This window comes from Rhineura floridana, chromosome 8, assembly GCF_030035675.1.
Source record: "Rhineura floridana isolate rRhiFlo1 chromosome 8, rRhiFlo1.hap2, whole genome shotgun sequence".
NCBI lineage: Eukaryota > Metazoa > Chordata > Lepidosauria > Squamata > Rhineuridae > Rhineura > Rhineura floridana.
In genome coordinates, this window is record NC_084487.1 from 108,737,114 (window position 1) to 108,759,703 (window position 22,590).

Below are 22,590 nucleotides of genomic sequence, written 5' to 3' on the forward strand. Positions count from 1 at the left end.
TTCCCTCTGGAGCAACAGAAAAGCTGTCCACTCTACCTTCTGCCTGGCAAATATTTTAAGATCCCTATCATGTGTTCCTTTATTCATCTTATTCGTTTGACACCCTGGGCTCCCTTTGGGAGAACGAGCAGGATATAAATTTAAATAATAAATTTCAACAAGCCTTTTAAGTAGAGACCTCATCCTAATCTACATCTATGTTGGAATTGTTTTTAAGATTTTTACAGGTTTTTTTAAAAGATATTTTTAAGATGTTTTGTTGCTAAGATGTTTCAAGGCAAATTTTCAGCTTAGTTTTTAGTTTTCTCTCACTTGATTGCCACCCTGGACTCTTTCTGAGAGGAAGGGTGGGATATAAATTTAATTATTACTAACAACAATAATGATGATAATGATAATAACCGTCTCTTCTCCTGCCCAGCTCTTTCAACCATTCCTCATCGGACTTGGTCTCTAGAGTCTTTGCCTTCTGGTCAGCTTCTTCTGGAAACACTTCACTTTGTCAATGCCCATCTTAAAATGTGACCTGCAGAAATGGACACAGTACTCCAGATGCAGCCTGACAAGCTACAGAACAGAGTAAAACTATCACTTTCCATGATCTGGGCGCTATGCTTCTATTGATGGACCGTAGGATTTTATTAGCTTTTTTAGCAGCTACGCCACACTGCTGGCTCATGTTTAGCTTGTGGTCCACTAAGACATCTTTGATTCTTTTCCCATGAGCAGATGTCATGCTAGGTCTTCCCCATCCTATACTCATGCCCTTATATTATTTACTTTATTTATTTTTACCCAAAAATGCAGGACTTCGCATTTATCTGTGTTATCTGTGTTATCTGTGTTACATGTTTATTTGTGTTAAATGTCAACTTATTGATTTCAGCCCAGCATTCCAGGCTGCTGTAAGCATTCTGATTCTGCCTTCTGTGGTGACAGCTATTCTCTGAATAACACAACCATGAAAAGCTTAAGAAGGATCTGCTGGAACAGATGACTGTTTAGCAACGGCTGGCTTTGACACACGTGGGATTAGGGAAGCCCTCCTGCCACAGCAGCACCAGTCTCCTAGTCACCCAAGGTCTGTACCCTTTCAAGGCACAACATATGGAGGCAGCAGCAATTTTTTTTTTTTTAGATAAGACAACATTTTAAAATTACTATTATAGCACTTTGATCCAAGGTTGTTGATCCAAAATTGTAGGACCCCCCAGAGCAGCAGTGCTCCTGAGAGTGGGGGGTAGGAACATGACTCAGGTCAGCATGGGTAGAGCAGGAGGGAGAAAAGCAGGTGGAATTGTGAGTAGGACCAATGAGGGGGACTCTAGCGCCTTCCTCACACCAAATTAAAACTACATTGGCATGTTTCCTTAATGTGAAGTTTGAAAATCGCTGTGATGGAGCTTTGTCACTAACACAGCTTAGCAAGGCAAGCATTCAGCTGGTCCACTATCAAAAGCTTTTCCCTGACAAATGTTTACTAAATATGACTCTTACTCTTAAGCGCCAGGCTCAGAGCTGAAAACCATCTGCCAGCAAGGCTCACCTGTTCCTCCACTTGCTGTAGTCTCTATGTAGCTATCAGGGACTTTGGGAAAGGCATCCAACTCCTTCATTAAATTCAAAGTCTTCTTCCGATTCAGTCGCCTCATCTTCAGCAGATTCCTCAACGTCTTCCTTCATATATTCACTCTGTTATTTAAGAGAGTACCATCCAAATGTAATAAGTAACAAACACTCCTTTTGCCCTTTTCTGCACTCTGTACTGCTTCTGAAATGAGGTGACGAGATTAGCAGAAAAATCTTTGGGATTTAAAATTTCCAGACCTATAATGTTACTGAAGGGATAATACATCCTACCCCAGAATATCAGGCATCAGCATTAACTGTTGTTCTCTTGTTCTGCTAAAGTAACTATCAACATTTGCAGACTGAAATTAATTCAAGATTAAGTCTTGTTTTGGACGCATATGCCAACGTTAAGCCTTTTTCATTCTTCTCCCATTAGCACTAATGTACGTTTCACTTGAGAGTCAATGGCACTTTTAGCAATAACAATGGCTATGAAGAGTTAAAATTTTATGGATCAGCAAAGAAGTGCCATGTAACCTATCCTAATACTACACAACTTAAAATAATGGCAACAGATGCTGTTATCACCTCAGTTCTGTTGCCAGTGAAATACTCAACAAGCTATTGTGATTTCCTTGCTGCTTACATGTGACACCATGGCTACAAATTATTAGGCAAACAGATTTTCCAAAACCATTATATTCTGGTATATGCTGGTCTCCGACCATAATAAATCATAATTCAATTCAATTCAATTCTTGCCTGGTATGACAGAGACCAGCTATTCTAGGGTGTCTTTAAAAATGCAACCTTCCTAGCCTCCATTCCTTCAAGGAGACAAAATCATGTAACTCCCACCACTTTTGAATGCATAATCCTTTGATATGGCCCATCTACTAGAATCAGACTCTGCAATCTCCCTTTTAATTAACACCTATCCAGCCTCATCTAGTTTCAAAAAGAGTTAAGTCAGAGGGGAAAAAGAAGTCAGTGGCACGAACAAGAAGACTGCATGTGGGATTGGTCTCCCTCACAAGGCAAATATGGACATGCTGTTACACCTAGCAATACTGATATGGCGCTGGGACATTTGTAAGGGAGAGCAGCTGGTAGGAAGAAGGTTCATGACTCTAGGATTTGGGAACTGGGTGTAGGGGTACATGTTCCAGACTCCACAAAGGGGATTAAACAAATTCATGGTGGATAGGTCTGTCACTGACTAATTAGCAAAGTCAGCTATATAGAGAATCTCCAGGTTCAGAACCAGTATGCCGCTGAATATAAATGGCCAGACTGCTATTGCTTTCAAGCCCTGCTTCTGGATTTCCTGGGGGCACCGAGTTGGCCACTGAGGGAAGCAGAAGCATGCTGGATTAGACTGGCCTTTGGCTTGATCTAGCAGGGCTCGTCTTCTTCTGTGCAGCATGAATGAAGACTTCCAGACGTCAAACTTAATGGAAACAGTCAGACCCAGAAAAGCAGAAAGAAGAAGCCTGTGTGCAGAGATGCATGGGCAAGAAAGACCAGCGTGTTTATCAGCGGGAGCTGATATCCTCAGAAGTAGGAACTGAGGAGTGCAAATTAGTGACAGTATCAACATATGGAGATGTCAAGATCCAGTTCCAAGCTATACTTATACCTGGCTCAATATCTACAGCTTCACGCAGCGCATGTCAGCATATGCCTTTCAAGACACAAATACCTTAGGAATATCTCTTTCTGCTTAAAGAGGTAACGGTGCCAGGAGCAGAGTGTGGAAAAGGTTCAGAAGAGGGCGACCAGAATGATCAAGGGGATGGAGCGACTCCCTTACGAGGAAAGGTTGCAACATTTGGGGCTTTTTAGTTTAGAGAAAAGGCGGGTCAGAGGAGACATGATAGAAGTGTATAAAATTATGCATGGCATTGAGAAAGTGGATAGAGAAAAGTTCTTCTCCCTCTCTCATAATACTAGAACTCGTGGACATTCAAAGAAGCTGAATGTTGGAAGATTCCGGACAGACAAAAGGAAGTACTTCTTTACTCAGCGCATAGTTAAACTATGGAATTTTTCTCCCACAAGACGCACTAATGGCCACCAGCTTGGATGGCTTTAAAAGAAGATTAGACAAATTCATGGAGGACAGGGCTATCAATGGCTACTAGCCATGATGGCTGTGCTCTGCCACCCTAGTCAGAGGCAGCATGCTTCTGAACACCAGTTGCCGGAAGCCTCAGGAGGGGAGTGTTCTTGCATTCGAGTCCTGCTTGCGGGCTTCCCCCAGGCACCTGGCTGGCCACTGTGAGAACAGGATGCTGGACTAGATGGGCCACTGGCCTGATCCAGCAGGCTCTTCTTATGTTCTTATGTTCTTACATACAGAAAATGGCCCTGCCAAAATGCTATTTGTGTGTGCATGTGGCGCTCCATTAACTAAAAAAGTTTCATTTACGAGGGTAAAGAGATGCTCGGAGCTATTTTTCCTCTGACAGCCACTTCCACTGAATCATTTGTGGGAGCCCCAACCCTTTTCTCAATCCTTTACCTGTCAGTTATGCTGCCTTTTTTCAATTATGCCACTCCGTGGCGCAGAGTAGTAAGCGGCAGTAATGCAGCCAAAGCTCTGCTCACGGCCGGAGTTCAATTCCAACGGAAAGAGGAAGTCGAATCTCCGGTAAAAGGGGTCGAGGTCCACTCAGCCTTCCATCCACCCGTGGTCGGTAAAATGAGTACCCGGCATATGCTGGGGGGTAAAGAAAGGCCGGGGAAGGAACTGGCAATCCCACCCCATATATACGGTCTGCCTTGTAAACGTCACAAGACATCACCCTAAGAGTCGGAAACGACTCGCACTATAAGTGCGGGGACACCTTTACCTTTTGGTATATAACGAATGTAGTCAAATAATATTATATTTTGTCCACATATTATGAATTTGTCCCTACAGCTAGACTTATTGCCAAACTTGGAGCCTGCCTGGGGAAAAACAACCCCAGCAAGTTGTGACTGTGGAGGAACAGCAGTCACAGGGGAAGAGTTAAGCACTGCCATTCCCACATGCTGGTTCTCCTTTGCAAATGATCTTTCCCTTTTTAAGTATTGTTACCAGGCAAACATGGATCTGAGAACAATTGTTAGCCAAGATCAACCTTCCTCAGCTCCAGATGTTTTTAACAATTCCCCTGAACATCCTTGAGCATTGGCTAGGGCTGATGGGAGTTGAAGTCCAATAAGATCAGGTGGCACCAGGTTGGAGATGGCTGACTAAGACAAAGTGTGGCTCTGGCCAAAAAAACTGTATCCTGACAAAAACGATGAAATGGTTTCTTCTTTAACATGCATGCAGACTATAATGAAACGGTTATGAAGTCTCCCACAGAGCATAACACTATTTAAGATTTCATAATACAAAAAGCACTTTTTATTCAATGTGTGCCATAAATTATCCAAATTCCACTATTTGCTTTTCTAATTTACATATACCAAGCTGGGCTTAAAAGTACTCTACTTAAAGTTTCCCTGGATATCTAACACATTAAAACCCAAATGCAATTTTACTCATGAAAGCAGTTTAAAAGAAAAAAGATCCCAGCACATGAACAATCTTACCTTGACCTTCAGTTTCTCTTGCAGTTGTTATGAGACAGCACAACAGGATCACGGGCAGAAATTCTGAAGCAAGAGAGCATCAACAACAATTTATTAGTTTATATAAAATCACAGCAGTTGGGAAGTTCTAAAGTGGCATGAACCTTAACTCTTGGGGAAATGCAAATTCCACTGCCCACTGCATTTAGAAACTTAATGTTCTTTGAGGGCATGTCCAATAGAACTGGAAAGATGCTACAACAGTAATGCTGAAACATAATTAGGGGGTAAATTATGCAAAGTGAAAACCAAGAGTGGGGGGATGAAGCAGGTCAAAAGAGCAAACGTGGGTGGACAAAAGATTTCAAAAGGGGACGAACTGAGCGAGAAAAGAGCTAAAATGTATAAAAGCTAAGAACCAGGGCACTATTCATATTTTTAAATCCACAATATTGACAGACTTATGCTTGCACTAGGAACAGCTGGTATAGCACAGTGGGGAGGAGAGCCTGGCTGGGAGTCCAGAGTCTGTGAGTTCAAATCTCCGCTCATGTCTCCTGGGTGTCAAGGGCCAGCTAAAGATCACCCTGACAGTGAGTGGCTCAGGGGTAACGCACCCTGCCACCTGTGCAGCTGTGAGCAAGCTGCATAGTCCCAAGGAGCCCAGTTGCCCCCCAGCTGGCAGTTGCGGACAAGGAAGGGGCTGGCTTGTGCAGCTGTGGCAAGCTGAGCAAGCCCTAGCCAGCTGGAGAGGACTAGCCTCAGCGGGAGGCAATGGTAAAGCCATAAGTTGAGATCAACTTGAAGGCAGTCCACTGCCTGCAATAAAACACCTTACCTTGACAAATTTGACTCCTGTGTGGCTGTTAGGTATGGAGGGGCAGGATTGGGGTTGGTGGAGTAGGAAAAAATGAATAATTTATCTATTCACAGTGCACCGAAAAGCATGAATTATGAAGCTCTCACCTTTACAAGCATTATTTTTAGTGCTGGCCGCATAGGAGGCAGAACAGAAAAATCTATCCTGGCTTCAAATACCCTACAAATTCTTGAACACAACCAAATCCGTACTATTCATCTAATTGGCATGTACACATAAGTACAAGTACCTACATAGTAAGAAAATAAAGCTGCTGCCCTTTTATTTATTTTGCTTTGTGACACATTTTAAATGAAACACCTACAGTATTACTAACAGCTAGTCAACAAGCAAGGCAGAGGGGAGGTGCAAAAGAAGAAAAAGAGGGATGCCTAGAATGGAACAACACTGATCAGCACTGGCAGTTGAGCCAAAAAGACAAAGTTATGGTAAAAAGAGTATTGGTAGATGCAGAACAGAGGTTTATGCAAATAAATTAAAAAAGTAAGAGGAAAATGTATAGAGTTGCTTCACATGTTAATATCAAGTCATGCCTTAGCACAAAAGGAATGAGCATCATGCTCTGCAGTTAGTTCTCAATTTGCACTAAGCCATAGTCTGCCATTAAATCCAAACTGGCAAACCATGGTTTGCACAGCTCTCCAAACCAGGATTGCAGACTACAGATTGAAGTAGAATTCAGTGGAGCGCAAGAGCTGAGGAAGGAGAAGAAAAAGAATGTATTAGCCCAACGCTCAGTCGTGTGACATCAAGCCAGTTTGGTGGTGCACATGAACCAACCTTAATGTCAAGAAGAAAGTTACCATTTAGCATGCATTCCAATCACCTCCTTCATTCCAATTTAAAACAGGCAGATGGTTCTTAATTATTCTCTTGAATGTGTAATAAATAACTTTTCACATAACTGACTACTTGTGTTTAGATCCTGTTGCCCTTTCATACTAACTTATTATACCCCCATGTTTTATCCATGTACCTTTGACCCCGCCTCTAAAGTACTGATTCCAAGGCAATGCTGAACGATCCTTTCATGTTTATTTATTTATTTATTTAATTTATTTATTAGATTTATATACCGCCCGACTAGCGATAGCTCTCTGGGCGGTGAACATAAAATAGCATAAAAATACAATAAATAACAAAATAATATTAGTAATACAGTCAAAAATCAAATACAATAACATTTTTAAAGTAAATCAATTTAGCTTAAAATGCTTCAGAGAATAGGAAGGTTTTGACCTGGCGCCGAAAAGAGAGCAAAGTCGGCGCCAGGCGTACTTCCTCGGGGAGACTGTTCCATAGTTCGGGGGCCACCACTGAGAAGGCCCTAGATCTTGTCACCACCCTCCGGACCTCCCTATGAGTTGGAACCCGGAGGAGGGCCTTCGTAGCAGAACGTAGTGTACGGGCCGGTTCATATCGGAAGAGGCGTTCCGCAAGGTATCGTGGTCCCGCACCATATAAGGCTTTATAGGTCAATACCAACACTTTGAATCTGGCCCGGAAACATATTGGCAACCAGTGCAAGCGGGCCAGAACAGGTGTTATATGCTCGGACCGCTTGGTCCTTGTCAGCAATCTGGCCACCGCATTTTGCACTAGCTGTAGCTTCCGAACTGTCTTCAAAGGTAGCCCTACGTAAAGCGCATTACAGTAGTCCAAATGTGAGGTTACCACAACATGTACCACTGATGTAAGGTCCTCTTTACTCAAACAGAGACGTAGCTGGGCTACCAACCGAAGTTGGTAGAACGCATTCCTAGCCACCGAGGCTACTTGAGCCTCAAGTGAAAGGGAAGAGTCTAAAAAGACTCCCAGACTACGAACCCGCTCCTTTAGGGGGAGTGTAACCCCATCCAGGACAGGGTATATATCCACCATCCGATCAGAGAACCCGTCCACCAACAGCATCTCAGTCTTGTCTGGATTGAGCTTCAGTTTACTGCTGTCCTCTACTGATGTCCACAAAATTTCCATATGCAAGTTTGCTCTAAAGTACAGAATTAAGCTCATGGCTATTTACATCCACTTCAAAGCTGCATTGCTATACTCACTTACCTGAGAGTAAGCCCCGCTGAACTAAATGAGTTACACGCAATGTAGCACTAAGGCGAACGTTCCTTCAGTACAAAGATTTCTCCCAATCCTCCAGAGATTTAGGGACAGTGTGGGATGCGCATGGGGTGGGTGGGGAGAGGCAAGAAGTTAGTTCAATGCTATTCAAGGGAACTTTCTTCTGAGTTGACATGCCTAGCCATACACAAGAGACACAAATCAGGTTCTTCATGCCCAAGAGTGGCTTATGCTGAACTTAAGACTGATGAATATTTTAAATGTGGGGGAGTGGGTACTCTGAGAAAGGGCTCAAATCTGGCAGAGAGATGCAAGCAGATGCATTGTGAAAGGCACCACATCTAATGGTCGTGTGCTCAGTACCACGCTATGTTTTAGTTGGCTATTATTATTATTATTATTATTTTAATTCATTACCCACCCTTCACCCAGAGATCCTAGGGTGAGTTACAACAATTTAAAATACAACATTAAAAACAATTTAAAAACTTACAATCAAGAAAATATGGTGGGTTCTTAAACTAAACATTTCAGGTGTCAAAGGCCATCAGAAAGAGGTAAGTCTCCAGCATTTGCTGAAAACTGTATAGTGAGGTTGCCAGATGCACTTCTATGGGGAAGGAGTTCGACAACTTAGGGTCTGCCAAAGAATAATGTTTTATTCTTTATCCAAACAGCCTTGCTTAAAAAAGAAAATCAGAGTTCCACTCTTGCTTGAAAATGTATTATACAAAGGAAAGCCCAGTGGTGCTGTCTGTTATAGACACTACATACACACTCAAAAGGTTGCTAATTCAAGTCCCTCATGGGAAAAATATTTGGGGAAGGACCATAGCTCAGCAATGGAGCAACTGCTTTACACGCAGAAGGGCCCAGGTTAAATTCCTGGCATCTCCAAGTGTAGCTTGGAAAGACTCCCATCTGAAACCCTGAACGCTTGCTGCAAGTCAGGGTAGACAACACTGAACTAGATGGATCAATGGTCCGACTTGAGATAAGGCAGCTTTCCATGTTTCTATATAACAAACAGAGCAGGAAGAGACATGGCCAAGTTAAAAAAAATTTTTTTTAATATAAATACACAAATATTAAGAAAACTTTTTGAAAATGACATTGCATATTTTTGAGGGGCGGGGGGAAGATGCTTAAGCCTGAAAATACTATCAGATGCTCTCAGATAAGAAGCTGAATCAACCATCAGAAGGCAGCCAAAACAGGACAGACTTTGCAAAGAAGACAAATCAGGCTATTGGTAGCCAAAGCAAGCCTGGATCATAGAACCAGGATATTAGAGAAGAGGGATGGGGAAGGATAAGGGTTGACTGGAAAAAAAAGGGCAGAAATGTAATAGCATTCTAAATCAGTCTTGGTTAGCTGGAAGCTTTGACAAGAGGACACTGCTTTGACAACCTTAACAGAAACAAAAATATAAGAAACCACTAGAACTGTAATTAGACAAAGACTCTGATCCAATTAAAGTTAGCCATGGTTCTCCTTAAAAGCAATGGGATTTAAATTGGTTGTGACTCATTTGTTCCACTGGGAGATAGTCATGACTAACGTTAGCTGGAAGGCAAAGAGGTTTATTCTGTACCCCTTTTTCTTCCTATTATACTGAAGCAAATGAAGCCCACAGATCTGAGCATTCTCAAGGTTGTGTAATTTATGCCCTACTATACAGCGGCAGTGAAGCCCAACATCACGTGCTGGAATTCCCCTGCACCACTGCAAGGGGACACATGACCCCATATCCCATACTTAGCTCTACTGCAGCAGCCACCGATGGTTCTGAGCCGGAGAACAGGGCTATGCTGGTGAGGGTGGGGGCAGGGACACAAGTGATGGCAATGGTTTCATCCCCCTAGCACAGGTATGGGTAACCAGTGTTGCTGGATCCTAATTCCCATCAGCCCCAAACAGTGGGGAAGGGCCATATCTCAGCAGTAGAGCATCTGCTTTGCATGCAGAAGGTCCCCAGTTCAGTCCCCAATGGCATCTCCAGGTAGGGCTGGGAATGTCTCCTGCCTGAACCCCAGGAGAGCCAGTGCCAGTCAAGGTAGACAATACTGAGCTAGGTGGACCAATGGCCTGACTCAGTATAAGTCACCTTCCTACATTCCAGTATGGCCAACTGTCAGGGATGATGGGACTTGAAACCCAGCATCAACAGGAACGTCACAAGTCCCCCATCCCTCTTCTAGCAGACGCATGCACTGCCAAGAAGTTACAAGGAAGAGTTAGAGGCTAGTGGCCTCCATCCAAATGTGGTAGTGGATGCTGCTACAGTTGTTGCATCAGGAGCATCTGCTTGTGCTGCAGCAGAAGACAGGATATGGGTGCAAGTTTCTACCAACTCAAGAACTTTCTTCTACTGCTGATACATTCTATACGGCGCTGACAAAAAGGAGTGACTGGCATGCAGCAAATTCAAAAAGGCACTAAGCAACATCATAATGGGTGGAAGGGGGAGGTCATGCTATGGTACTGTACATACCTGCCCACCCATAATTACAATGTGGTCAGGTATGATAAAGAGTTCTGGACACTAACTTTTCAACTCTGACGTCAAATAGTAATCCTGTTCTGCAACAATCTTACCTGCACTTTTTTCTAATATGCTGCAGCCTATCAGCAGCTGCCAAATTACCTTTAGCAACCTATTAGACAGAGCCACAGAAGGAGGAAGTGTCACACACATCCAGGAATTCTTTATTACATCTCCCTCTCTATGATTATTCTATTTCTAACAGTGCAAATAAGACACTTTCAGTACGTGTAATTCCAATACTTAACAACAGCCCTAATTGCTATTTATAACAAAACTCTTGTAATTTGTCATGTAACCCAGGGAATGCATTTCATTATCGGACAAATCTAAACTATGACTGACAAAGCATTTACACCCTGACCCAGTGCAAGTCACTCTACAGTCTCACTGTGTTCAACTTGAACTTGCTCCCAAGTACACATGATTACATTGTATATCTAGTACATGTAAATATATATAATGTGTGTATATATACACACCAGAGTTCATATTTGTTTTAAATACCAGATTGCAAATATCTTTATTGTGAAAGATGTAGCTTGTACATATTGCTTCAATATCAGAGATGAAAAGTATGACTTAAAGGTAACAGCAACAAACCTCTGCAGCCCTCCTTCCCCTATCAGGTATTGGTCTGAACAGAGAAGAGAACAGAATGATAAAGGGCAGAATGAATCAAGGAGGAAATAATTTGGAACAGGATATTTGGGAAACAGGAAAATAAACACTCATAAGAGGTAGGACAGACAAAGAATGCAAGAGAAGGTAGCATACTTTTATACAAACTCACACGAACTCAAAATTGCAAACATTCCTAGTGAGATTGAATAGAAGTGAATATGAGCAGTCCATTGGCCACAGATATACCCCTAGAAATCCTAGAGTTGTTAAAGCAATATGGAAATGCTAGATGCCCTAAGGGCTTCTTAATAAATGATGCCTTTTAATTTGAAATGCAAAATAAATCAATTACAGCTGTTATCATAGGATAGAAGAATTAACCTTTTCACACAGGGCACTTCAGCTACTTATTGCCTCTCTTGCACTACCCATACACTTTGTGCAGGGGAAAGGGAGAATTTCACCTTGTGGTTTTTCCCATTACAGTGTTGCAAGAACATCTGCACTTGGCTGACTTTCTCTTCTCCTAAAGATACAGGATCAGTCTCAGGCCCGGAGCCTGGCAACCCTAAGCACTACAGGTCTGCTGGCTGAACCATGGCACAAGAGCTTGCAAAGCTGCCTTTTTATTTTCCTATCTTCTGTACATACAAATACAAGCTGTCAACTTATCAAACCTCTCATGCAAAAAGATCCACTTGCACAAGATGACAGGCTAGCAGAACAAGTTCAATGCTAACTCTCTACCTTGGCTTTATGTTGAATACAACCATATGAAGTGAGTGTATGTAGACATCTACATTAGCTGCAACATACTTTAATATTTAAATATGAGTCTATTTTGAATTCTATCATACATTAACACCATTCATACATGGTATACACAACATGAGAGGGCCTTTTGGTCACTAATATGCAAAATACTAAATGCATTTTTTCATACATGACACAACAACAGGTTCTGAGTTTCCACATTCTAAATTCAAAGCCTATTACAGCTACAACTTACAGTGGATTCAAAAGCTTTCCTTTTCCGCTTCCTAATCTGAATCCACACGTGCAGCACAGACAGAGGAGCTTTTAGTGTCACGTGTGAAAATGTCACTTCTGAAATCGAGCAAAAGATATTAAGTGCCAGGACTGAAGGAAGGGAAGTCAGCCCCATCCCAACACAGGAGGTAGCCTGATACCCGCAAATGGGGGTTTGCACGTCTTGGCGTTGTAAACGTAAAGGAGAAGAAGCGAGGAGGGAGGTGTCACCCAGGGTGAATGTTGGCGAAAATGGGTGGGAATGGGAAAAGAGATACGGGATCGCGGTGGGAGAGGCGCATGTTACCTCTCAGCCTTCCACGGCTCCCGCGCTCAGCCTTCCAGCCGCATCTTCTCCACCCCCTTCCACGCGAGCACCACCTGCCCCTCTTCGCCTGTGATCGGGATAGGAGCAGGCAAGCGCCCAGGTAAGGCAGGCAGCAGCTCCAGCGAAATCTTCCGGGAGGGGGGAAGGAGAGGGACAAGCGCGAGCGAGAGACAGAGCAAGGCGATGTCAGTTACCCGGGCCAATTAGAAAACAGCTCATGACACCACAATCTTCCCTCCCTCGCTTTCCGGAAGCGGCTCGCACGGAGGAGAAAAGAAGAGGGACCGGAAGTGGGTACCTTTCTATCCTCTACACCTCTTAGACTCTATTGTAGGCTTTGCTCCTCTTTCTCCCCCCTCCCTTCTCCGAAAGCGGGAACTTAACAAACTGTCTCCTTCCTTCCGAAGCCTGGAGGAGGCGTTGGTGGCATTTATAGCAGCCGATCGAGCTGTGTTGGTAGATGGAGGAAAGTTTCCCTCAGGGAAGAGAAGGAGATATATATGGAAGCTACTGGCCTAGCTCTTCTCAGTTTTACACTAGCTAGATTTCCTGTTTTTGTCGAAATGCAGAATTGCAAGATTGTCATTTTCGACCCTTCATTTTAGTTCTTCAAATTTGTTCTGAAAAACTGGCAGCGAGGAGAGAAATGTTCACCTTAGGGCTCATGCAGACGAATGCAGAATGTGTGACACGCCCGCTATGTGTGTTCATTATTTTTCGGACGTCCAAATGACGTCTCGCGCTGCTACGCATTTTTGCGTTAAATCTGCTCCTTGCAATACTGGCAAAAATGCGATTTGTTGTTTAAAATCGGGAATCATCCGCTGTACCTTCAGGAGTTAGGATGCAATACCAGGGACTTTACAGCTGATGGGCGGTTCTTGGGCTTTCCCCTTGCCCCTTCTCCTCATTCCAGCCAATCATGTATCTGCACTTCTGCGCATGTGCGAGAATAAGCCTGGGAAAATTGAACCAATCATCGCAACGGTGGGGTGTTGGGGGGGGTCTGCAACTACTGCGCAGATGCATTTTATTTTTTGCCAGCCTGCAAACTGGGCTGCCGCTCTGGGTGAGATCTGCAGTGCACAGCAAGCAAGAAAGGGCAGGTGGTCGGTTTCAGCCTGCCTCCGAAAAGCTTTGTCAATTTCATTCTACTTGCTGGGGGTTTTGCTTCAAATCAGAAAAGCATACATTAGTTTAAGTGTAATATGGGAAATACAAACAAGAAAAGGGCTTCTAGTCAGTTTCAAGCCTGCTCCAGAAAGCTTTGTCAGTTTCATTCTTTGTGGGAAGGAAAGGGAGAAGGAGGGGGGGGTGACACGTTTCTTGCTTTTTTGGAGAAATAAGTGCAATTGCCAGCATGTGTATCTCCTTAAATATCAATAAAGGCAGAAAAGCATACGTTCATTTAAGCATAATATCGCAAATACAGACAAGGCAGGCGTGAAACCGACCAGCAGCCTTTCCTTCTGAGGCGAGAACTCCTTTACAGCCATATTGTGCTTCGTTGCAAAGGGGGAGAGGAGCATATGTCATTTTTTTGCTGACCAATTGGTTGATGGGGGGAGGTTTTAGAGGTGGAGCTTGGAAAAAGCAAAAAGAATGTAGGGGTCTTACCGCTGCATGTGCGTGTGCAAAAAAGCATTTTTTTAATTGGGAAAGAGCGAACTAAAAGGCAAAGTGAGGACTATCAGATGACAAACTGAATATGGAAACCGTGGATTATCCTGCTCCGTTTGGATAAGCCCTCAGTTTTACAGTAGCTAAATTTCCTGTTTTTGTCGAAATGCAAAATTGCAAGATTGTCATTTTCGACCCTTCATTTTAGTTCTTCAAATTTGTTCTGAAAAACTGGCAGCAAGGAGAGAAATGTTCACCTTAGTTTCCTCCTCTCTCCTTTTTCTCTCTCGAAGCAACGCTGTCATAAGCCACTGCATCTCAGGAAAGCGCCTGCAAGCAGCACACCTGCCGCCTTCCTCTAGCGATTTCCTTGTGTTGTCTCAAGCAGCAAGAGAATTTAGGCATAACAGTCTATTCCTCGCCTCTTACCTACCTGGCTTAAACGGTTGTGGTGGTGGGGCGGATGCCCTTTATTTTCCTTGCAACTTTCCAAAGCGAACAAAGCTTTGCTCCCCCTGCACTCCCCAACAGAGTCAAGAAAAAAGAACGAGGGAAGAAAGCCCCCCTCTCCTTAGGGCCCATGTCACCATTCCATTCCAACATTTCATTACAAAATATTGTCAGTGGAGTGGCATCACAGTTGGGTTCAAATATTCATTAATTGCATTATATTAGTTGTTCAGCGAGATGAAAGGACAGCCTGTCTTCACTTACTCATTCACAAGAACTCAAGACAGAAAAGACAATACTGGGAAAAACAAAAGGAAGTAGAAAAAGAGGAAGACCAAACAAGAGATGGATTGATTCCATGAAGGAAGCCACAGACCTGAACTTACAAGATCTGAACAGGGTGGCTCATGACAGATATTATTGGAGGTTGCTGATTCATAGGGTTGCCATAAGTCTAATGACTTGAAGGTATATAACAAAAAACAACAAGCTGTGTGGTTATGTTAAGATAATGTGAGCATAGACCCTGCATTATTGTTCCAAAAAATAGCTGATAAACTGTACTTAGCACATTTATTATAGTTATATTCAGATGAAATGAGAAATGCAGAATTAGAACAATCCCAGACAGCATATGTGTAAGAAGCAGAATCACTACTTCATCTCATTTCATGTCATACGTTCAACTTATAAAGCCATAAAGTTGTATGATAACTTCATGGAGAAAAAAATATGGAAAGGTCATTATTGTCATCAATGGTTAGGCCAATTCACCATCAACTAAAAATGTAGTTCATTTACCGTATACCAAGACCATACACGGTAGTCCTACTGTGAACTTCACTCCTGACATGACTTTTGTAGGTCAAAAACATTACTTGCTATTTAATGACATGAACAAGCAACATTGATTCTGCTTGTAGCACAGGAACTAATACAACATGGATGTGCTGCCTGACATTTTTGTGGAGATGCAGATTTCAATGTTGCTAGTAAGTGGGAAAGAGCAAGAAGGAGGTGAGTGGGAGGGAGGCAGCTAGCTGAGTTAGGGAGAGTTTACCATCAGGTCCCCCACCCCCCTTACAGAAGCAGCTACCTCCAAGAGGCTGTTGTTTGTGGGAGATGTTTAACATCAGGACTAGACCCCGCTAAGGCTATATTCCATCTGCCTGAGTGGCTACAGTTGCCCAGGGCACTCCCCAAACCAGCAGATCTTGTAATTGTGCTGGGGAAGGGGAGGATATAATCCAAACATGCTGGAGATAGCAAGTAGCACTGCCAGTTAGGCTGATACCAAAGGGAGTTGCCTCTGGGTCACATTGAGAAGTAATGAGGATAAAGTCTCATCATCTTTCAATTAGTTTTAAAGGGTAGGGTTTTATATGTGGTATTGATTGTTTCTTCCTCTGGGAGGATTGTCATGTTTTTCTTTAGACTGTTTCTAGGGTGAGAGGCTGGAGGTGGTCTTGAGTGGCATGTGTTAATGGAAAGTAGTTTCATGCTCCTGGAGTGAGAGTCCAATTCAGCATGAAACTGTGCCCTTCCTGGGTGGGGGACGGGGGAGTGGTGAGTTTTTATCCAGGTGAGAGCTTTGGTGTAATTCTCATCCAATAGTTTTATTTGTTTGACCAGGAAAGGATGGGAGTAGAACTCCATCCCTGTGTGGTAGGTAGGGGGAGATATGGTGGTGGGTAAAGGTATACAGGGGCAGGAGGGTGGCTAATTACATCAAAGCCGTTGCCCCTTCTGCTTTGCCTGTTGTGTTTCAGAACTGGGGATGGCCAGTCAGCTGTTGCCCTGGCCTTGTAGTGTGGTGATATTAAACCCCAGGTCTGCCCCAAATAAAATATCTATCTACAACTTGATTGTGGATGAGGGGTATTATTTATTTATTGCATTTGTATACCGCCCCATAGCCAAAGCTCTCTGGGCGGTTTACAATTAAAAATATTAAAAACAAATATACAAATTTAAAAACACATTTTTTTGAAAGCAATTTAAAGGGTAGGGATGGGGTTCGCTGCATGGTGCCAATCTGCATGCATTTTGATAGTCCATTGTTGTTGTTTTGTCTCTGCTTTTCTGGAGCTTACCAATTCGATCTGCTGCGCATGTTTTTGGGTGATTTGATCTGCAGGTGTTTTGGGGGGGTTGCAAAAATTACATAATTGTTTTCGTAGATACTTATGTAAATGACAGCATTCCACGTAGTTTTTTTGGCGGGGAAGAAAAACGTGTAATTTTTATGTCACTTACATGAATGATCACCGTGTTCCATGTAGTTTTTTGGTAGAGAGGAAAAACATTGTGAAAAATAATTACAAAAAAAAAGTAAAATAGGGGGAGGATTTTGGGGGGGGGAAATCTTGCTGATTGCAGTTGCGGCTACAAAATCTGTACTAATTACAGCCGTGGCATGCTGCAGCAGATTGGTGCCGCTCCATAGGGATAGTGAACTAGTGAATTCAGTTGGGATCCGGTACCAGATTCGAATTTGTTGGATATTTTCTCCCATCCCAAATGAGGGTGCAGATTTGGCATGTATAACTGAGACCTGGGCAGATGAGCTCAGTGGCCCAGTGCTAAAAGGGGGAGTTGCAATCATCCATAAAAAATACCATCTCCCACACCAGGAGACCAATCTGTGCTGTGTCTGGGTCTGAGGGATGGATTGTGGTGGTGGGCCAGAGAGGCAGAACAGGGATGTTGTTAGTGTATCATCCATCCTGCTGCACTACAATCTCCCTAACCAAGCTAGCAGACGTAATCTTGGATGTTGTCCTGGCCAACCCCATTAGATTCAGACCCACTGGTGTGGTTGTCTCCATTATGTTTAATGTGGAATTTCAGCTTAGAGCATATCATCAATCAGCTTACAGGTTATGCAGGATTCTACATTTCTATCTAGAAGTAGCTACTTTACTCCCAGTTTAAGATGGAAAATGGAGTATTGGTGGACAGCAAAAGAGGTTTAAAGATATTCTTAAAGATAATCTAAAAAAATGTAACATAAGCATCAAGAACTGGGAAGTTTTGGCCCATGAATGTCCCAATTGGAGGTCGCCTATTATCAAAGGTGCTATGGACTTTGAAGACGCATGAGTACAAGGTAAAAGGGACATCAAGCAAATCCTCATTGTGACTGTCTTCCATCTAGAAACCTATGTCCTCACTATGGGAGGCTGCGTGGATCTAGGATTGGCCTCCACAGTCACATACGGACCCACCATTAAAGACCTTATATTGGAAGACAATCTTACTTGGTCACAAGTGATCGCCAATGAATGAAAATGTCATCAAGCTAAGATGTTGTTGCAGCAACTAGACATGCCCCTCGAGACTCTTCAAGAATGCTCAGGACAGACTCTCTGTTTGTGTGGGGAAGGTGACTCTGAACAGGACTGTGTTAGCAAGTGGGTGCTCCTACAAACAGGGTGATGTGTGGGTGCTGATTGTGCCTCTCTACACATCTGCTAGTGCATCCTTGGCAATGGAGTTGGAGGCAGATCAGGCAGATCTTTATCTGACACTGGTTCTGGTCCAGCCCCTGATTCCCCTCCCCCCCAGCGGCAGCTGGGGCAACAAGGGAGGAGAAAAAGGGACCAGCTCGTCAGCAGCATTTCTTCAGTTGGAACTGAAATGAAGGGGGCCGAACTATCACTGTCTAAAGTGCTGAAGCCTTCTCTATTTCATCCTCCTGTCTCTGTAATCCACTGGGTCCCTGCCCCGGGTCCCAGGTCGTAGAATCAAAGAATCTACTCAGTTGGGAAAGGCCTATAAGGCCATTGAGTCCAGCCCCATGCTCAGTGCAGGAATCCAACTTAAAGCATACCTGATAGGTGGCTGTCCAGCTGCCTCTTGAATGCCTCCAGTGTAGGAGAGCCTCCGTATCCTTCTCTTCCTGATCACTCCAGAAATACTTTGCAGAGTCCATGACAGATATGGTGTTGGGGAGCCCTTTCACACTGGTATTGGGGGACTTCAATATCTATGCTGAGACTGCCTCAAATAGGCTAGCTTGAGATTTCATGGCCTCCATGACAACCATGGGACTGTCTCAGTACACCAATGGCTCAACACATGTGGTCGGGCATACCCTCAATCCAGTCTTTGCTACAGAGTGGATTCGTAATACTCTGTTGATTGGAGGACTCACTGTGAATCTGTTGTCATAGACGGGCCATTTCCTGCTAAGGTTTGGGCTGAGTGAAGCTACTCTACCCTGCAAGGATAGGGGACCCATTGAGATGGCCCACCCTCAGAGACTTAATGGGATCTGATGGATTCCTGAATGCTCTGGGGAATTTTTAAGGTGCTCACATTAGTGTTTAAAGCCCTAAACAGCATAGATCCCAAATATCTGAAAGACTGCCTCCATCCCTACAGACCCTCTTTGATGTTGAGATAGCAGTGAGGGCCCTTTGGTATTTCCACACCCTCAAAAGATTGGGTGATGATGGCCCAGGAAAGGGCATTCTCTGTGGCAGCCCCTAAATTGTGGAACTCCCTTCCTATAGAGGTGTGTCTGGCAAGTTCACTGTATAGCTTTCGGCAAATGCTGAAGAAGCAGCTTTTTATCCTGGCATTTGACACCCGAGATGTATACTTTTAGGACCCATCCCATTTTTTTGTCATGTGATTGAGTTGTTTTTAATGATGTATTTTAAAATTGTTGTAACCCATCCTGGTACCTTTGGGTGAAGGGCAGGTAGTAAATTTAAATTTTAATAATAATAATTTGCTTTTCTCCACTTTTGATGTACCTGGTGCCAGTCTGTCCACAGTTCACAGCTTTATCAACAAACAATTAAGCCACAGGCATTGACATTTAAACCAATTTAATATCATTAAATTGTGTCTGCATTTGTCTGTGTTGGAATTGGTCTTTAATATGTTTTTAAACTTTTTTTAAAAAAATAGATGTTTTTAAAGCTTTTTAAAAATGTTTTTGAAGATGTTTTGTTTTAATATGTTTTAATGGAAGTTTTGTTTTAATATATTTTAAAGGCTGTTTCTATGATGTGTTAAAGTGTTTTTAGTGCTTTTGTCTGCTGCCCTGGTCTCCTACTGGGAGAAAAGGCGGGATATAAATCTAATAAATAAATAAATAACTTCAGTGGGGCTAAAGTTTAACATTTATTCACTATACTGTCTTAATTCTTGGTACTGTAAGATTGGGAGAGATTTGTGTAGGGTTAATGGGGCCAGAATTACACCATTCTTTACTAGTCCTTGCAAAGTTGTTAGACATATATTTTGTTAGGGAACCTACAGGTGACATATTTCTATGGGAACTAAGTGTTAGACGATCCTCAAGTCTCCCCGTGTTTCTGCCCCCAGCAAAGGATGATGTGATCTAGTTGTCTCTGTGTAAAAGAAAAGAATAAAGTTTCTGAGTTAAGACTAAAAGAGGCACAAAAACAGAGTTGAGTTTGGGCTTCATAAGGGCTTCTCCAGATGTCCTTTTAATTATCTAGTCACGATGTGTCCTCATGATGGTCTCAGTGTGGTTATATGCAATCACGCTTTCATACTGTTTGCACCTGCAAAAGTTCTGAGGCAGACATACTGCTTTATTTCCAAACAGTGCATGTCCTGTTGCTTCTGCTGAAGTCCTATAACTTTTAATGTTCTGGTGGTTTGTTTTTCCCCACATTTGTTTTTTATAGTGCAAGAATGCTGCTCCAGAGGGCAATAATGCAGTCACATTGAAGAAGCATTACAGAGCAACCAATAAAGCAGAATGATGGATGGATGGTCTAGTATAAATCCATCCCAATAAACTATTATTGAGTCAATGATATGTTGCAGAATACACCTGCCAAAAAAATCCCTATGCTACCTAACAACATTTTTTGAGTCCTTCCGATCCTTTTCTTGAGATCTCATGGCTGCTGGATTCTTTAAGCTGTATGTATCTGTGCTCAGCCTGTATATTTGCAAATAAACTAGAATAATACAGTGCTTTTCGTTCAATAGAAACCAATTCTGGGCAAGCTCTGCACTCCTAGAAATTCCCAAGACTCAAAGAAGCAGGATGTGCACAAGATTATTCTGTTTCACTGTGACTGAATGTACAAGAGCAATCCACAAATCACTGATTGTGCTGGGGTGGAATTTGCCAGTGGGTTAATTTTGCATCCACAGGTTTCTTTTTTTCTTTTTAATAGGAAATGTCTTGTCCTTAAAGATCTCGCACCTGTGCAAATTGGTTGAGTAGGGCTTGTTCCAGCAGGTCATGTTGAGGATCTTTGCCTGTGCAAATGTTCTCTAAGCAAGTTGACTCCTGTATACCAGGTGTGAAATCCCTTTGGAAAGCCTCAAAGGGGACTTCATGCTCCATTTCTCAGTATGAAATATTTCATGTGCTCAGTCAGGAGGAAGTCTAATAATCAAATGACCTTACTCAATACTATTTTTAAAAAATATTGCTATTTCCTAGCATTATTTAATGAAACCCTTGTGTAAGCAAAACACTGCTTCAAAGGCATTGTTTTGGTACTATAGAACAAAATTACTTAGGATGCAGGGTTTTTTCCACAGAATCTGTACAATATTGGTTCTAATGAAAGGATTTCTTTCATCTCTATGTGAACACATGTATAATAGTGTGAGGCACAAATCAATTTATGTGGGTCTCTTGTTTTTTTCAATTTTCACTAAAACATTTCTCCAAATTACAAATAATAAGATACTGATACAGTACAAAACATCATAATACTATAACATTTATTTATTTTTATTGAAATGCTTATAGACCGCACTTTCAAAAAAAAAATACAAGAAGGCAGTAGACAAGATGCAAAATCACAATAAGGACAATAAAAACATCAGTAGATACTAGTTGGTAAAAAGAAATTCACATTGCAGAGGCCTGTCTGAACAACACAATTTTAGAATACATCTGAAAGGCAAGAATGATTCCTCTCAAACCTCTGCTGGTAGGAAGTTCCACAAACATGTACAGGTGATATCTAACTTAGACATTTTGACTGGGAAATGTGCACAATTCTTTCTTCATGGACAGATTATGAACACATTCTACATGAAGCCTGGTAAATGTGCACAATGGCTGGTTATTGTGCACATTACCCACTAAACTTACATTCCCCCTAAAATAGATATATATGTCCTTATATGATTTTTAGCTATGTTGCTAAAATGGTGTAGCACTATAGCACAGCATTAAGGTGTTATAGCATTATGTCTATCTTCCATTTTTAAAAAAACATATTGCTGGGAAAGTGTTAGCACTGATTAAAAGACTGCTTAAACATTTAAGAGGGTGATAAAATTGTACTCACCACAAAGGTTAAAATGAATATGTGCAGCACTGTGACAGGTTCATCTGACCAATACATCAATGCCCATGTCAGAACACCACTCCTTTAAACACACACACCTACCCGAGTAACACTAAGACGTCTGAGACATCTACACCTGTGGTGACTGTGCTATTCTTCTGGATAAAGAAGATTGAAGACTTTCTGCAGTCTGACAATGAATAAGTGATGGCATTGAATGTATGCCCTGTAAAAAGTGAGTGGATGAAGCATGGCATTTCCACATGAAAAGCCCAGTGTGGAAGCACACTGTGCATTTTGTATGGCAGGAGTAGCCATCTTTTTTGGGGGGGGGGGGTGTAAAGCGGCTGAATTTGAGTAGTGAGTATGGCCAAACTCAAAACAGCCCCCCCACAATCATACACCCTTAACAAAGAGAGACACACACGAACACACACAGAAAGCTATTTCCCATGGAAACAGGCATTATTTAATTCTTCGTAACTCCACTCTACTTTCATCTTCTGCTTTCTCAATAGACATTTTATTTTTGCACATTTGTTAAAAAAAAGTTCTCTAGCAGAATTAACAGACGTAGCCAGGGCTATTTACTTATCAA

The 22,590-nt window shown here is 42.5% G+C and overlaps 1 protein-coding gene across 1 annotated transcript in view; it reads right to left on the bottom strand.

The window, feature by feature from the left end:
* The window catches only part of ERGIC2 (ERGIC and golgi 2), a 34,421-nt gene extending 21,506 nt beyond the window's left edge, over positions 1–12,915 (bottom strand). Inside the window, exons 1-3 of the mRNA XM_061640345.1 lie at positions 12,598–12,915; positions 5,161–5,223; positions 1,547–1,692 (exon numbers count right to left, since the gene is read on the bottom strand). Of these exons, the coding sequence (XP_061496329.1) occupies positions 1,547–1,652 (106 nt within the window). The 5' untranslated portion in view covers positions 1,653–1,692; positions 5,161–5,223; positions 12,598–12,915. The remainder of the gene's footprint in view (positions 1–1,546; positions 1,693–5,160; positions 5,224–12,597) is intronic.
* Between the last annotated feature and the right edge of the window lie 9,675 nt (positions 12,916–22,590).